The 16,554-nt window shown below is 30.7% G+C and overlaps 4 protein-coding genes across 5 annotated transcripts; 1 reads left to right on the forward strand and 3 right to left on the reverse strand.

Annotated features, from left to right (window-relative positions):
• Positions 1 to 8,542: 8,542 nt before the first annotated feature.
• On the reverse strand, positions 8,543 to 9,025 carry LOC103571326 (nuclear factor NF-kappa-B p105 subunit). Its single transcript, NM_001414882.1, has one exon. The coding sequence runs from the start codon at positions 9,023 to 9,025 to the stop codon at positions 8,543 to 8,545; it is 483 nt and encodes a 160-aa protein (NP_001401811.1).
• A 235-nt stretch (positions 9,026 to 9,260) lies between these two features.
• On the reverse strand, positions 9,261 to 11,033 carry LOC103571327 (tyrosine-protein phosphatase non-receptor type 9). Its single transcript, NM_001414881.1, has one exon. The coding sequence runs from the start codon at positions 10,170 to 10,172 to the stop codon at positions 9,261 to 9,263; it is 912 nt and encodes a 303-aa protein (NP_001401810.1). The 5' UTR covers positions 10,173 to 11,033.
• Positions 11,034 to 11,270: 237 nt separating this feature from the next.
• On the reverse strand, positions 11,271 to 12,310 carry LOC103571328 (hypothetical protein). 2 transcript variants are annotated; one of them, NM_001414831.1, is made up of 5 exons: positions 12,061 to 12,310; positions 11,800 to 11,970; positions 11,649 to 11,720; positions 11,488 to 11,568; positions 11,271 to 11,392 (listed from the first exon to the last, which is right to left on the reverse strand). In NM_001414831.1, the coding sequence occupies exons 1-4, from the start codon at positions 12,288 to 12,290 to the stop codon at positions 11,523 to 11,525; spliced, it is 519 nt and encodes a 172-aa protein (NP_001401760.1). In that variant the 5' UTR covers positions 12,291 to 12,310; the 3' UTR covers positions 11,271 to 11,392; positions 11,488 to 11,522. The 2 variants fall into 2 exon arrangements, with proteins under 2 accessions (NP_001401760.1, XP_008547674.1); XM_008549452.3 differs by having other exon boundaries at positions 11,271 to 11,568; positions 12,061 to 12,304.
• Positions 12,311 to 12,614: 304 nt separating this feature from the next.
• On the forward strand, positions 12,615 to 15,284 carry LOC103571329 (NF-kappa-B inhibitor cactus). Its single transcript, XM_008549454.3, has one exon. It carries the CDS (start codon positions 13,933 to 13,935, stop codon positions 14,455 to 14,457), a length of 525 nt encoding a protein of 174 aa, XP_008547676.3. The 5' UTR covers positions 12,615 to 13,932; the 3' UTR covers positions 14,458 to 15,284.
• The last annotated feature ends 1,270 nt before the right edge of the window (positions 15,285 to 16,554 follow it).

The following is a 16,554-nucleotide window of genomic DNA, read 5'->3' on the forward strand; positions in this document are numbered from 1 at the left end:
GTAACGAAAATTCGGTACTATTAGGAACACTTGTTAGTTTATTTTAAAAATTTATTATTATTTATATTTTAATTAACTGACTTTAGTTCATCTCTGTGACCAATAAATCATATTATACAATAGTTTATTTATTTATAAATCTGTTGTCACTTAGTAACGTTAAATTTTTTATAATTTCGTCAGACGAGGCTCAATATTAATTAATATGTAAGTTAGTTTATATATTTTAATAAACTTGCTTGATAAATAGAAATTTTAATAATTTTTTAAATTATTTTCACTACACTTAAATATGTTAATTCTATTTTTCGATATTTTTTTTTTTAAATTACGTTTTAAATATTTTTTTTTAGTTTTTTTTTTTTTTTTAGACAATGTAAACAATTTATTAGCGATGCTCTTAATAATTACTGGCATTGCGTTTGATTAAAAACAGTATGAAAAGCTCGATCAAAGATAATCTAGTTTTTTTTTTTTTTTTTTTTTTTTTTTAATTTATAAACACGATATTTGTGATAATTTTTTATGATAATATAAACATACGTCTCGCGTAAACGATTTAAAGTTTTTTTTTAGTTTTAAATTTTAATTACAATCTAAATGGAGCTCTCTGATCAATGGCCGTGGGTTTGGTTCCTTTGCGTGATGAAACTGGAAGAGCTGAGACTGAAGTATCTGAAGCTCCTGAAGGTTTGCGCGATAATTTTGACGCCGGTGGCAAGGGCGTCGATGAACCACTGGAAGGTGTTCGTGTCCTAAGATAATTTAAGTATAATAATTAGTAATTTTTATAAATGAATTATTATTTACACCAAGATAAACTACAGTTGACATTTAGACTCTTGACAATCACATTTTTCTACAAGCTATTTTTATAAGCATTTATTTATAAAGCAAACAAAATAATCATTTTTAAATTTAAATTTCTACTTTAAGAAATTATTATTTCAGTGTCAATTTTACTTTAACTAAATTTTTTAAATTGTGACTAAAAATTAGACCACGGATCGCTAGATTACGTGACATAAAATTGAAAAATGATTATTTTGTAAATATTTAAACAATGAATGACAGATGCTAGTTACCTAGCATATTTAATAGCTGATGAATAGTTAGTTGCTGAACTGGTACAGACAGAGCTGCCCCTGATATATATTTATGAGAGTTAGTATTATTTCAAAGCAAAATAAAATAGATATTTAGATAAATAAACAGTAAGGGTAAATACAAAAAAAAAAAAAAAAAAAAAACAAATAATAATAAAAGTCGGAGGTTGTTTTAAATAAAAATAATTTGATAATTTGAAAGTGGGTAAAGGAATTGTGCTGGCACTCATTAAAACGGTACTTTTTTTTTGGTTTTTGGAAAAATAATAATAATATCGGTGCAGTTTATGATGCAAGGAAAGAAAACGGACATGACAAACTAGCGACAGATCAGGCATACCCAGTGGAGTCAGTTGAAATTGTAGAATGGTTGCTTTGCGTGGAATGAGTTGAAAAATTACTCGTTGTAGATTGAGGAGATTTAATATCTGGTCCCACGTACACAGGAATCCGCGAGCGACTAAACCATCACCGCAGAGTTATAGAGAGCAAGACAGTGGAAATGTTAATTGAAAGTGGTTTTATTTTTATCTTTTTATATATATATATATATATATCAGAAATAAACCATTAGTTAAAGCAGCCTATTTTATTATTATCCCGACACCGTATTAAATAAATTATAATTCCCAGTTATATTAATTACGCTTTACCTATTTGGTGTTACGGCACCAGAAAGAGTTGGGATACTCGATGTTCTATAGATCGAACCAAGCCTAAAAAAATTTTTAGTTATGACTCTAGATCAGTTTGTTATGTTTTTCCGACATTATATGTCAAGCTATGATTATAATTTTATTTTTAAAAAATAATTTGCTCTTGAAAGTAACCAGTATATGAAATTTAAAAAAAAAAAACATTTTATTTCCTGAGTGAAATGAAATTTTATAGTATTCACTTTAGAACAAGATTCTACATTGACTATGTTTATAATATAATTTAAGATATAAATAATAATATTTTAGAAAATACAGTATGATATGTAACTTACATTTTCACCTGCTTCGGCGCAATTGTTTGCTGAATCATAGGCAAAACTGCTGACAGCCAACAGACAAACAGCAAACAGAGTCAGTAAAAATCTTATGGACATCTTTTGATTTACCCTTGAAATATCCAACTGACAATAAAAATAATATTTCTAAAGAATTTTCCAAGCGCAATTTATTATGAATAAATAAATATTCATCGATTCAAGATAACTATCTCATAATACATCAGTTTAACGAAGGATCAACCAAAGAAAATACTCAGAAATTGATTGTTATAGATTTGCCACAAAAGTGATATCTGAATTCCTGATTTAGAAAAATGATTTTTTCCATGCTAAGTGTACATCTATATATTATCCAATTCAAATTGTTGTAAATCATTTCAAATAATTTTTCTTGATCAGGGATCACAAGATGCTTCAGTAATTTATTAATATTGGTTTTATAAAATACTTACCGAGGAACAAGTAGCAAGTTGATGTAAATTTGTTAAAAAATTATAAACGAGAAATGCAGCTTTGAGAGTTTTTCGATGTGGTCAAGTTAGAACACGGTCCTTATATATTTATAGGGCATATGTATACCGTGTTTATCAGCCTTGAAAAAATTCTTTAACAATAAATATTGTTTTTCAAATTCTTATCGAAAATTCTTAATGATTTTGGCTCGAACCAATTAAATTCATCGGCGTGTCACCTTAATCTTAATGTGGTCTTTGATAAATACTAGACGTGATATTCTTGTATATAAAAAATCATAACAATAAATATTTTTTTTTGTTTTAGGGAAGAAACAATAAGTTTATTTTTTATTGACCTATAAAAAAATGTAACATTTTTTTTACTAATTTGAATAAATTTTCTAATTGAAATAAAATATACTCGTATTAACTACGAATCATAATTTTCACAAGAAAAATGATAAACAAATAAATGGAATTAAAAAAGTTCCACAATAATTTTAATACTTAAACTCATCTATATTTTTTTGTTAGTATCTCTTGAAATATTTTTTTATCGTAGCTCAAAAAAAGTCATGTGAATATGAATCATAGATCGTGTAAATAATAATAAATAAAAATTAAGAAAATTGTGTTACACTGTTTTTTTAGAACTTTTTTTTTATAGCTTACACAGATAATATTTTTATTTAATAGTCATAAAAAATAGCTGTAGGGTTACGAAATCCTGAAAACAAAATAATTTTTATTGAGGGCTGATTTTAAAAATAAAATAAAATGAATTATTTTTGTCATCTTTATATAATAAAATAAAAATACATATCGCGTTACTAAAACCATAAGGGCGTATCTCAAAATATACGCCCTTTTGGTTCTGCAGAACCAAAAGAGCGTATAAAAAAACTTTTTTGCTCCAATCAATGTAAAAATGTTGACAACATTAGAATCTATTGAAAAAACGAAAGAAATTTTTTTTTTGTTTTACGCCTTTTTGGTTTTAAGAAAAAATTTTTTTTAAATCATAAGGGCGTATCCTGTTTTTTCGATTTATTATCAATTATAGGTAAGAGTAAGAAAAAAAATTGCCAGGGTAATAAAAATTATCACTCCACACTTTAATTTATATGGACAAATATTTATTTAAGTGAAAGAACAAATAAAAAATAGAAAAAAAATAAATTCATCAGGGTTTTAGTCCTATACCATCTCCATCGTCAGGATCATCTGTACCTAAGAGTATAAAAAAAAAAATTTTTTTAATTTTTTTTAGAACATAACTTGACAATAATAAAAAAATTTATAAACTATTACCATCGCTGAAAATTAATCTTTAATAATATTGATAATATTTTTGTGGGACTGTGCCTGATGCACAAAAATGATTTAGGTCATTAAACACTTCAATATATTGGTATTCTAAAACCATAACAATTCTCAAGAACAACGGCAATTGATTTTTGAAAATAAAAAGAAAAAAAAAAACAGGAAATAGAAAATGAAACCTTGATTGAAAAATGAAAAAATTTGGTTCTGCAGAACCAAAAGGGCGTATATTTTGAGATACGCCCTTTTGGTTTTAGTAACGCGAATTATTTATTATTCAAATGACTTTAAAAAAATAGTTGAAGTAACTAAAATTATTTTGTTATTTATTTATTATTAGTTATCGCTACAATAAAAGTTTAGTAGTCATAACAAATACTAACTAGTTGAATCAAATATTTTTTGGTACTCAATCTAACTAAAAAAAATCGTAGCAGCAACTATATATTTTTAACTATTTCGAAATAGTTGATTCAATGAATTTTTTAAAGTTGTATCCGTATATCACTATATTTTCGCTGTTGATGTAACAATTTTAAATAGTAGTGGTAAAACATTTTACATAGTTCTATCCAAGTATTTTTATTTAGTTGGTGTAACTAATTTAAATAGTTATGATAATTATTTATTGTTCAGATGCCTTAAAAAAAATAGTTGAAGTAGCTAAAATTAGTTTGTTATTTATTTTTAGTTATCGCTACAATAAAAGTTTAGTGGTTACAACACATACTAACTAGTTAAATCAAATATTATTTGGTACTTAATCAAACTAAAATTGGGACTTAAAAAAAATTTCGGGGTTAAAATAATATATTATTTCGATATGATCTACATATAAATCGTTAAATTTGCGTTAGACAAGTATTATTATTATTATTATTTTTTTTTTTGAGCACCGAAATCTTTTCAGTCCCGAAACTTAAAATTTTTCTAAGTCTGAAAAGTCTAAATTGTTCTAAGTTTCTGAGCCCAAAATTTATAAGACAAAAAAATTTGGCCAAAATTTGTGTATGTCAGTCGATTCGGAGTTTCGTGACATGAACTTCTGTTTTATAATCAAAATATATTTTTTTTAGCGTGATATGTGAATTTTTTTAAGTCCTGAAGGTTAATTTGTGAGCGAAAACAATGGTTGCCGTAACTAAATTAATTTTGTTGCTGTAACGAAGTGAGTACTTGTACGCTTAGCTTACGAGTTAAGTAACGTCTATGGCTACTCATCGGCCGTGTGGCGTAGCGGTACATCGTCGGTCTTGCGTGCGTAGGGCGCTAGGTTCGAATCCTTCTTAGGGCGACTGCGAAATAATTATTTAAGAAGCATAGGAAGGTTGTTAAAAATATAATTTTAAGCGCGTGTGTCAGATAAATTTGACAAAAATATACATAAGCCATCTCCCATCACAAAAAAAAAAAAAAAAAAAAAAAAAAAAAAAAAAATCACATAAAATGAAATAAACTTAAAAGCCTCAAAAAAAAAAAAATAAATAAATAACCTAACAAACCATTAAAATTAACATTGTAAACAAAAAATAATTTTTTTTTTCCTTAAAATCCACTAAATTTCCATGGAGACAACAACTAAGTTTTTTTTGTTAGATGAAATATAATTTCATCACACTGGTAAATAAAAATTAGTTGTTCTCATAACTACATATATATGGTTAGCCGTACTATCCTACTTTAATTACTGTAGCTAAATATTATTTGTGTAAGTAATTATGAAATGATGTTAATATTCACTATTATTTTATAGTTTTAGCAACTTTAAAAATTTCGTTATGTTTAGTAAAAAATCTCAGTTGATTTAACGATTAGGGTTTAGTTCTTTGAATGACTGCTTTGAATTAAATATAACTATTTTTAGTCAGTTACATTAACAGTTAAAACGTTGAATTAACTACAAAATAGTAACTGCAACTAAATTTAATTGTTATATTAACTAAAATTGATTTGTTATCGTAACTAAGAAAATATATTTGTATCCATATATCACTATTTTTTTGTAGTTGCAGTTACTGATTTTTTCTCTCAGTGTGTAAGGCGCCCATTTTAAAAATTTAAACTCCGGGATTTTTTTAAAGATTTTCAATTTAATCTTGATTTAATTTCAGGCGGCTAGGATTCAAAATCATCCAATATTTCAGTATTTCCGGACAAATAGCAAGCCTAGTTTATTTTTAAATTAATCCGAAAAAATATCCGACACTAACTGAAGTTCCATCATCGAGAATTTGAACGAAAAATTGTCTCAGATTTCAGGAAACAATATCGAATTTTTCAAAAAATATATTAGATTACTTCAATCGATTAATGATCAATAAGTCTGTTTAAAAATTTGAAAAGCTATTATATTTTCAAATAAATATATAAATAACTCACTTTTAGTTTGGCAAATAATCACAATTAGGTCATTATTCAAATTCACTCTCTTTTTAGGAATTTAGAAATTGTTAATTACCGAGAATTCGTATAATTATTTACAAGTTTTTTGTCCGTGCGCATACAAGAAAAAAACAAAATTTGACCCTGATTTTTGATGAACAAACTCTTTTTGCGCGAAAAACCGACCGATGATATGATCAATCTCCGTTCTGACGACTTTGACATGAAGTATTTTTTGATTTAGAAATTTTCTTGGTAACGAACGTCCCTAGTCTGAGTTAAATGAATCTGTACTGAAATCCCATAGAAACTCACTTAAATTAGACTAGGACTGATCGTCAAGTGGAAATTTAAGAAAAGATCAATAGTTGGAGATTTGAAAAGGCTGTTCGTTGAAGAATATATTAATGTATTTTTTTTGGCGGATTTCTGGACAAAATTATGCAAATTGACCATGTTCGAAATGTATCTATTATTAGAATGCGTCTCTTCACAGCACAGTGAACTATAGTATTCGTCTGTGACCTTGAAGGAATGTTGTCACAAGTTGTTAGCTGATAAGTGTGACTCGAATGATATTTACATTTTGATACCAATATGCACTCAAAATTTCAGCTGATAATATGAGCAGGTAATAAAACTCCACTTTGGAAAACAAATTTTAATAACAATAAATAAAAGTTGCGTCACAATATATAAACATCTAAAGGGCTTTAATTAGTTATTGCATAGACGCGTTAAAGCGTCTTTATTTCTTGAAATTTCGTTTTCTATTCTACTGAGTTCACTTCGTCTATTAGGAGAATCTGGTTGTCGAAGTAACTCGTGTTTTCTCTGTGTAAATACTTGGATTCTATCTAGGAATATTTCAATTTTTCGTCGCATCGCGCCATTTGGCTGACCAGAATTAGACTGGAACAAGAAAACATTCATTTAGCAGAAGAAAAGTATATTTCAAAATTTTCGTTACGCAATCTTCCATCCAATGGAAGTTACAAATTTGTATGTACGTGTGCCTAACAAGTGCATTATTTATTTCGATGTAACAGAGTATGGGTATGGTTAACTCACTAGAGAAAGAGCATCGATAAGTCTGAATATCCACAAAATTTCCAGTAAGGTTCTATAGAGGATAAACATTTCATTATGTACTCACATGTTGCATGATTTAGATTTCTTAATAAAACACTTTGCAAAATCAGGAGCTCACTAGCTCAGTAGATAACGATTAGGTCTCAAATGAAGCGCATTTTGTAAACAACATTTTTATAGCCTAGCAGTTTCGCCTTGAGCTGGTACTCACACAAACATAAATAGTATGAACACTAGATTCAAAAAAATACATGTCCTAACTTGCTTGCATGTATGCATCTATACTCGCACCAACGGCTTGTACTCCGCGTGCGAATGAGACGTATATAGGTCGCTGAGACAAAATTGATGAATTTTGGTGTTCAAATAGATTGATAAAGTGTTACATCTGCTTCACACATGCGTCGTATGCATGTAGGCCAATTTAGATTATGCGCATATGTCCAGGATCCAATTAATAAACTTAGCTATTAACAAATTTAACTATAATAAATTTGTTTTTTCCCGCTTGATTTACCGGGCAGTTCTCCGAAAGGATAAATAAATTATTAGACACTGAATCGAGAATTGACATTTCGCTTAAAATGAAATCGCAGCTGCCAATTCTAGCGATATTGACTATTAATTTATTGTAAATGGTTGTAAACAGAATTTCTATTAGATATGAAATTTATATGAGACAGTTACCGAACACTTATCATTCTAAGTTATGAATACCTCGATTGTGTAATGAACTAAGATTGAAACTTTATAGAAATTGTTATGAATGGTACTTTAAACAGTACAATGAACTATAACATTTATCTGTTACTTCGAGGCAATGTTGACACTAATTAGTATTAGCTAACTGATAGCAGAACAGACAATATTTGAATTTTGATACTGATACGAACTTCGAATGGTAGCATATATTTATGTATTTACTTTTTTTGGATATTCTGTTCCAGTCTGATGGTCTAGAAGCAGATTAACCTCTATTTTCTTGTTACTTTTCTTGTCCTACGTCACCTAATACTGTGCTAGATGGCAATGTTCGGAATAGGATTGTGCCGACTGAGTAAAGAATGAAAACTCAAGTTTCTTATCAACTTTAATTACAAGAATTGCGCACAATTGGAAGAACAAAGAACAGAATGTTTTCACTCCACTAATTTATACACGAAGCATCGCTTTATTCATTGGAATAATCAGCGTCTCTGATTGTAACCGTTTTTCAAAATTTTCATCATTTTCTTATCCTTCTTGCTCTTAGCCATTTCCAAGGGTGTCAGATTGTCGTTATTGCGAATTTCCAAATCGATATCTTCCTGAAAGGACAGCCACTCTGCCAGCTCATATCTTTGTTGTGAAACTGCTAAGTGCAAAACAGTATTACCTTCTGCACCTTCTTGCCCGTTGATGTCAGCTCCCAACTCTTTTAGAACTTGAATCAATTTCACTGCATATAATTTGTCGTGGGTAACTGCCGCAACATGTAAGGCCATTTGCCCGTTATGATTTCGGGTATTCAAACCTGCCGCAGCATCAAATCCACGGACGTAAGGGGCAAATCTGGATAAGAGTGAGAAACTTCCAGAGCGCGCCACCTCATGGAAAAAGTTCTCCCCTTCGCTATTTTGTTCAAGTAATATTTCCTTCAGTCCATTGGTCAGCCATGATAGTAACTCCATTTCTGCTAAACAACACGAGAATTTTAGATCGTAACTATACTCAGCGAGAGACACAAAGACAATGCTCACTTGCAGGATGATTCCATATAACTGCTGATAATTATTCTGATAAATAAGTTTGCTTTTGTTAATAACAGTTAAAGGTTATCTTTGTTTTTTCGATTTGCCGCCGGAAATAGAACTTTTCGAGTTTGTCGTTGGTGGGTTATGATAAACGAATGACGAATAGTGGTTTCTATTCCGATAAAACTTCATTCTTAATCATTATTGACACCAAATATATCAGCACACGATAGCAAAAAAAATATTGCTCGGGAATAACAACGCTTGAGTGTCTTTGGTGCCGGATCTCTGTTACAATTTGAGGTAAAGACACTTTTTTAGTTTTCACTAATTTGAACAAAGCATTGTCTATCGCGCAGAAAGTTCCAGTTCGTCCAATTCCTGCACTGCAATGCACAACAACAGGACCCGGTGGAATTTGATGAGAAATCGATGCCATTTGTCTAATTGTTATAAGCACTTTGTTGACTTGTAGCACAAACAGGTAAAACTTTTTTACGTCAGGATAGTCATTTTCCGGCCATTTTGTGTACAAAAGATGATAGACATTACGTGATGTTCCAGTTAGCTCATCAGTTAATTTTAACACTGTCAGAATAAAAGTAGGTAATACATTAATTTTCAATGTTTTGATTTTGTAATGTCCGGCTTGCACTTGACCCCTTTCTTGAAGACTCCAGTACTGATAGTAATTGTCTTTATCATTATCAGCTGAATTTATCAGCACGACTATGATACGACAATTCTTAATCCACACCATTTTCCAAAAGTCTTTAACTGTATGAGCCATAGGTCCTTGGGTACAGATAAATTTCTTCTTGTTTTTGAATCCATTCACATAGTTGGCGTGAATGTAACTCGATGGAGTATTTTTATTCTGAGATAATCTCACCCGAGTTTTATCCCAACATGGAATGTAGTTGCTGCGATTCTTATCTCTATTGCCTAGGACTTCAAAAGCTTTCCACGTACCTGGATTCTGTCTATTAGTAATGAGAAAGTACTCTTCCCAAACAAGGCTTGAAAAATTTGGCTGATTCGCTCTTTTCCATAAGCTTTCCACATCGAAAGGCTTGAACTCCATGGCTTCTACAAAATGCACTCTTCAGTAAGTCGACTGTTGACTTCTCACAATGATAGCTGCTTACACAATAAATGAATCTTATACTAGCTGGGGATTCATATGAACAATGACGAATATTTTAAAGACAATGATCACGTCCGACTTAAATCGAATTCGGAAATTCAAATGAGCTGAATGTTTACCTAATACATTATTCAAGATATTTTTTATGACCATGATGTGATATGGCGAAAATCGATTCAATACTGGATGATAATGTAAAATGGATGCGGTATAATATTGTTTTTGTCTAATTATTGTTTACTAATTTTTTAGGGAGCAGTTTTCGCTACAAAGTTTTTAAGAGTTTAGGATTACTCGTTCTAATCATTTTTTGAACATTCATAATTTTTTTCTTTTTATTAAAAACTGTAAAACATATCCATGTATGGTTGTAAGATACATGTATTTTTTGATGGTCTTAAAAATATGTATATATCTATTAATGGTTAAATTTTGAACAAGTAATGAAACGAAAATGTAGGGCGAATAATGAAATAATACCTTGAATAAGTAGAGACAAATATTAGCGGATCCTTGTTTCCAGCGAAATATTTTGAACTCTGGCATTCGATATCATAATGACAGTAAACAGACTTGCACACACGAGTGGTCTGTGTTATCAGCGAGAAGCCGGAATCGAGTATTAATTAAACCATCATTAAAAATAATTGAATTGGATAATTATCTTTGAATTGTGTTGTTCTTTCTTTTGATAGATAAATATTAGTATGTTTAGAAAACATGGATTTTAGCAGTGATACACTAATAAACAAACATAGCCTTGAAGACATCACGTAGGAGACTAGCTTTCCTCGTAATTAGGTGATATAATGGTATTGTCGAAGAACGAGGGAATATCAGGTGTTGATTACGAAACCTAATAAATATTTTGAACTTGAAATGTCTTATAAGACATCAATGCCAAGTTCTCACGAGGTTGGTAGAAATAAAATACAACAACTCAGTTAGTGTTTAATATTTTTTTACTTATATTTTAAACACACAATAACCTAGATTAGAGATCCAAAAAAAATGACATTGCAATAGTATAATAGATATGACCTAATAAACTTCTCCGTAGAGTCTGCTGAGCTTAATTGATAATGTCTAGTGGCATGAGATGATATCACGGCGACCGCAAAAGGCAGCATGACATCATTTCATTGTTTAACTGCAATCTGTAACAATGTCAAACAAGATAATTTGAAGAAATGTCCCCATAGAATAGAGTTTAATAATGTTTGAAATAGATAATGAGGTTCAGAAAACTCACTTAATTCCCCAAAGCAGTTAACGAGACGCGTTTATTCAATGTTTTGCTGGAAAACCGCAGCTGTGCTTCCGTTGATGAATTCTGCTGAACAATTCAATTATGTTACTGACACATCTTCTATTGTTCTTATTGAATATGATCCATAATTGAAAATTACTCACCGCTTAATACTCCGAAGTAGTCGTCGACGAACTGTGCTTTTGTTGTTGTTTATACTCGATAGCACGTTCCCACTAAAAATATAATATTGATTTTGAGACCTATCCACTTTGACCAAACACTTTCAGCATCAATACTTACAGAGAAACCTACCACAATTTTGGAAATATCGGCTGATGTAATATTCTACTGACATCTGGTAGGACAGACGTCGCGTTATTTGACCACGTGTTGTCCAAATTCCTTCCGCTTGTAATTTCTATCTTAATACTTTCTCCATCTTTGGGAACATCTACATTGATGATATAAGCACCCATCATTTCTCTGAAATCAAAAACAAGGAAAACACCCTATTAATTATCTAATTTTAATCCAAAGCATTAAATTATTAGAAAACATATTTAAAGTACTTACTTTTCGGGCACTTTTTCAAAAATGTAATAAACTCCAAGCATATTAATGCAACGGCTCAATCGTGTTGGTATATTATTGATTTGTAGAATAGGACTGACATAGTCGAATTGTTCGATTATCCTCTCTGCTAAGGTCAACAGTAGGCTTTCTGCACGACTCGGCCATTCACTGGGCACTACAATGTGGACGCCCAATTTTTTATAAAAAATAGTCGCGTATTGTTTCTCCATTTTGTCTAGGCGGAACTAGCTCGTTGACTGCCAATAACATTCTGTCTGCTAACGGGACTGGCCGTCTTTTATATGCCTCTTTAATGACGCATTTGACATGATTAGATCCGCGTGCTAGTATATTTAGATTGAAATTATTTACGAGTAACTTTTGGTCAACGAAGTCCAAATTGTTTTTTGATTACCCGATAAAATCAATGATTTATTACTCTGAATAAAAATGTCAACACTCAGTGCTTCTGGGTTCTAGATAAGGAAGCATTTCGCAAGTAGCCTACAATGCCAACTGCCTGCAGATTTTTTTATTACGAATGACAGGAAAACCTATATTTAGAAACAAAGGCCTTGAGTTATTATTATTCAACCAATTGTATCATTTAATTTATTATTTCCTTTTTACATGAAAATTTTAACACATAAAAAGTGCTAATAAAGAAGTTACTTCCCTTCACCCTATTGGTGTCATTTTGCTCAGTGTAACATTCCCCCCCAACGGATCTAATTTATCGTGATTCATCATCGTTCATTACCATGAATTGCGATGATTCGTTAGGGAATTCCCTCAATATAAGACAACTCAAACCAGGATTTGAACCCAAGTTCGCGGAATGACAAATTTGGACCAAACCGTTCGTTATTCTAATTGGTGCCAATTCTTAATTATATTCATAGATATTCGTGTCTAGACTGATTTGTTACATTAAGTGGGTTTTCAAACCGGTTCTCAATTAAGCCAGTTATTCTAGACAGACAACTTTTATCGGAGAATCCAAGGATTATAAAACTTAATCCGAAACACCTGTAGGTATTTTTGGCAACTCATTGTCCGTGGCATGCAATACGTGGTGTGAAACCAAAGAGATTGATGTTACAGACTATTATCGCACTTACATACAAAGCATGTTCCATAGCCTTGACTTTGTAGTCAAATTCTAGAAAAAGTTTAATCACCGTACAGCAAAAGCGTTACATCGCTCAACAAGTTCACTCGGCTGGAATCTACGATTGTAAATATTCAAGAAAAACTGCTATCATCAAAGATAAAATTAAACTGGCCATTACGTTGTTTTTGTTGGGCTAGATCAGTGCCTGTTTTGATCATTTGCCTATTCACGGAACATTCTTTTGCACAACTGATTAGATAATGTATAGACATGTCCTATCTCAATATTATCAGCACTTCCAAACTAAATTACGAATAGTTCTAAACTTCGGACGAATTTAGAAAATCTGGAATCTTTATGTTATGAATTATAGCCATGGCTAATTGAAGATTTCGGCGAAAACAAGTAAACAAATTAGGGGACAATAAACTTGGAGGCATTTTTAAGACCAGAGAGAGAAATAAAATGAAATGAATATTGTAACCATTAGCAATTTTGACAATATCCGTGGGACTTGTGTTTGTCTAAACATATATTTTTGAATTAACGTTTCAACAGTTTGCTCATAACGAACACATAAATGTTTCAACAGAGAAAATAAATTCAGCCCCGAAAATTTAGAATTATTTAGCATTATGTTGAGTAATACTATTTACCGGTCAGCAGGACCATTGGTCGGCCAGTAAGCGTTTGTTAATCTAAGCCGAGAGACGCTCTTTACATCTCGTTACTTTGTTCAACCAAATAATAAAATTGGAATGGAGAAAAATGGTGACATTGATAATAAAGTGCGAAATATTCGGTTGACGGAAGATGAAGAAAATAATTTTATGATGATTTGCCGTAAGGGTAACGTTTATGAGCTGATGGAATTGGCACCATTCATTAGCGTTGATGGACATCTGCTGCATAAATACGACCATCGTGGGAGACAGTGTATTCACATGGTGGCATTGTACGACAGAAAAAATGCTATTATGAAAATAGAAATACTTGTAAACATGGGTGCAGACATTAATGCAAGGGAACGAAATACTGGTAATTCATTACTTCATATTGCTGTGAAGACAAAAAATTACGAATTGGCTGAGTGGCTGTGCCGAGAGCCAACCGTTAATCTAGGAGCTATTAATTATGAGCATCATACTGCTTACCACATGGCCTACTACCTTCATGATGAGAAGATGAAGGAGCTTTTGATAACCAACAGAGCTGTCTGTGACAATCCTGAAGGCATCGAAATGTCTGAAGATGATATTAGTGACTTTTCTAGTGACAATTAACGGATTCTTGTTTACAGTGTTTTAACCAATCTTTAACCTTGAATTGGTTATAAGCAACTAACAAAACAAAAAATGTAACCGATAAGATTATTATTGTTGCGTCTTATTGTCCATTAATGTGATGTAATTATTCGCGAAAGTGTTTTAGTGATAAACTTTAAACTTTTATTTGACAATACTTAATTCGATAAGAACATAAACAAGAGTATTTAACGGAACCGCTAACCGATCATAAGACATTTGTAACTGTACCTTTTATTTGTACACTTGAAACATGGGCTACTATGTCTATGATGAAAATGATGGAGCTTTTGGTTACCAACGGAACTGTTTATGTCGATCTTGAAGGTCTGAAGACGGTATGTGATTTTTCTCGTGAACAAAGCTTTAGAACATTAATTTAGAGTTGCGTTGTTTCACGTGATCGTGAACTCGATTGTGGAAAACTAACAATGAAATATGTATATGGTAAGATTACAATGCAAGGTCTTATTCTACATACTTATTTGTAAGTGTAGTTGACTAATATTTTGTCAAAAACACTGTTTATTGCAGTTCAACTGCCCATAAACCCTAATTGCTTGTAAATTGTATAACGAAAACGTTTTATTCATGAAATGTATGCAATAAAACTATAATAAAACGATTGTGGATTCATAGTTACTTGTTTTCGTCAATGTTCTGACAGTAAATTTATAGCTTTCACGCTTCCTAAATAAATATTATTCTTTATGAGCTTGTTAGCTAAGAAATTTTTGAGAACTGTTTACATTGCACCCGCCAGATTTCTGGCAACTCAGTTATTGCCTGTGTAATTCGACCCTCGAACGAAGCGTACCAATTATTTAGAGGTGTTTATGTTTTTTGCTTCATTATTACAATCAATTAAGAGAAAATATATAGCATTCTTCACAACAAATGACTGTTTTGTAAACTCAAAATTCATGAACAGCAATAGAATTCTATTTTGAATCCCGAATCTAATGGATTTTAGTTTAAAAATAGTGGGATAAAAATATTTTGACCATTCATTAAATATTTTGATGACACTGACAAAGATTTCACACACTTTACTATCCCGTCCGATACCTAAGCTCGATATGAACTTTAGGAGATTTTCATGAAATGATTATAAAACTCCTTATAAATAATTGGACATTTTCGTTTATAATCTAATCTTCAGGATGTTATCTTCTAATTTTTTTAATATTGATAAGAACAAACGATGCTACGGCATCAAAACTCATATATGTAGTAGTTATGTCTACGACGATATCACATGGCGACGTGATGTCTACAGTGCTGCGTCATAAATTATTGGCAACTACTTTTGAATACTCGGAATATACCGTTTTAAAAAATAGAGGTAATATTTTATTCGAGTTTACAAGTACGATGTCAAAACATGTTTATTTGTTTACCCAGCTTCAGTAAAAGTTGTGCTCAGTGATCACGACATTTATGTAAATAGTTTTTTACTTCTTTCAGTTTGTTCACTATTTTTGTTCAGCATTTAGAAAGCTATCATATTTAACTATACTAATGAATTAAATATAATACCAGACGTGATTCTATAAAAATTATGAATCATATTGATTTGGTATAAATAATTTATATAATAATTGATTTCTAATATTTTTGAAGAAAATTAAATGCTGCAGCATAAAAATTTTTTTTAAATTGTATTCTTCTAATAGTTGTTAAAAGAGGGGATATATATATAAATATATATTAATTGTATTACTTCGATTAATTCACTGTCAGTCGAATTTCATTAATTTTTTATTCATTTTATTAAATCGTCAATTTATTGATGAATTTATTTTTGGTTTGGAGTAAAAGTGGGAGATTAGACACGTTTTCTGGGAGTTCATTGATAATTGAAAAAGCTTTATTACTTTTGAATTAGTTGTGGAATAGTAAACATGTATTTTATGCGTAATGTTTTATTAGATATATATTATGATTCACTTTCTATAAAAATACATACAATGTCTTTACATAATAGGATACTCTTACATGGTAACACTGAGATTTTGACTCAAGCCTAACGACAGTGATTTCCTCTTGAGCCCGAGGATGGCTAAGCGGCCACCC

Source organism: Microplitis demolitor, chromosome 4 (assembly GCF_026212275.2).
Source record: "Microplitis demolitor isolate Queensland-Clemson2020A chromosome 4, iyMicDemo2.1a, whole genome shotgun sequence".
NCBI classification, from domain to species: Eukaryota; Metazoa; Arthropoda; class Insecta; order Hymenoptera; family Braconidae; genus Microplitis; species Microplitis demolitor.

What these genes read in the sequence shown, in the direction of transcription:
- LOC103571328 (NM_001414831.1), bottom strand. Translation starts at nt 12,290, where the DNA reads ATGGAGAAACAATACGCGACTATTTTTTATAAAAAATTGGGCGTCCAC. An exon ending in CCGATATTTCCAAAATTGTG is followed by an intron (nt 11,721 to 11,799) that starts GTAGGTTTCTCT and finishes TTATATTTTTAG; the next exon opens with TGGGAACGTGCTATCGAGTA. An exon ending in CTACTTCGGAGTATTAAGCG is followed by an intron (nt 11,569 to 11,648) that starts GTGAGTAATTTT and finishes ATTGTTCAGCAG; the next exon opens with AATTCATCAACGGAAGCACA.
- LOC103571326 (NM_001414882.1), bottom strand. Translation starts at nt 9,025, where the DNA reads ATGGAGTTACTATCATGGCTGACCAATGGACTGAAGGAAATATTACTT.
- LOC103571327 (NM_001414881.1), bottom strand. Translation starts at nt 10,172, where the DNA reads ATGGAGTTCAAGCCTTTCGATGTGGAAAGCTTATGGAAAAGAGCGAAT.
- LOC103571329 (XM_008549454.3), top strand. Translation starts at nt 13,933, where the DNA reads ATGGAGAAAAATGGTGACATTGATAATAAAGTGCGAAATATTCGGTTG.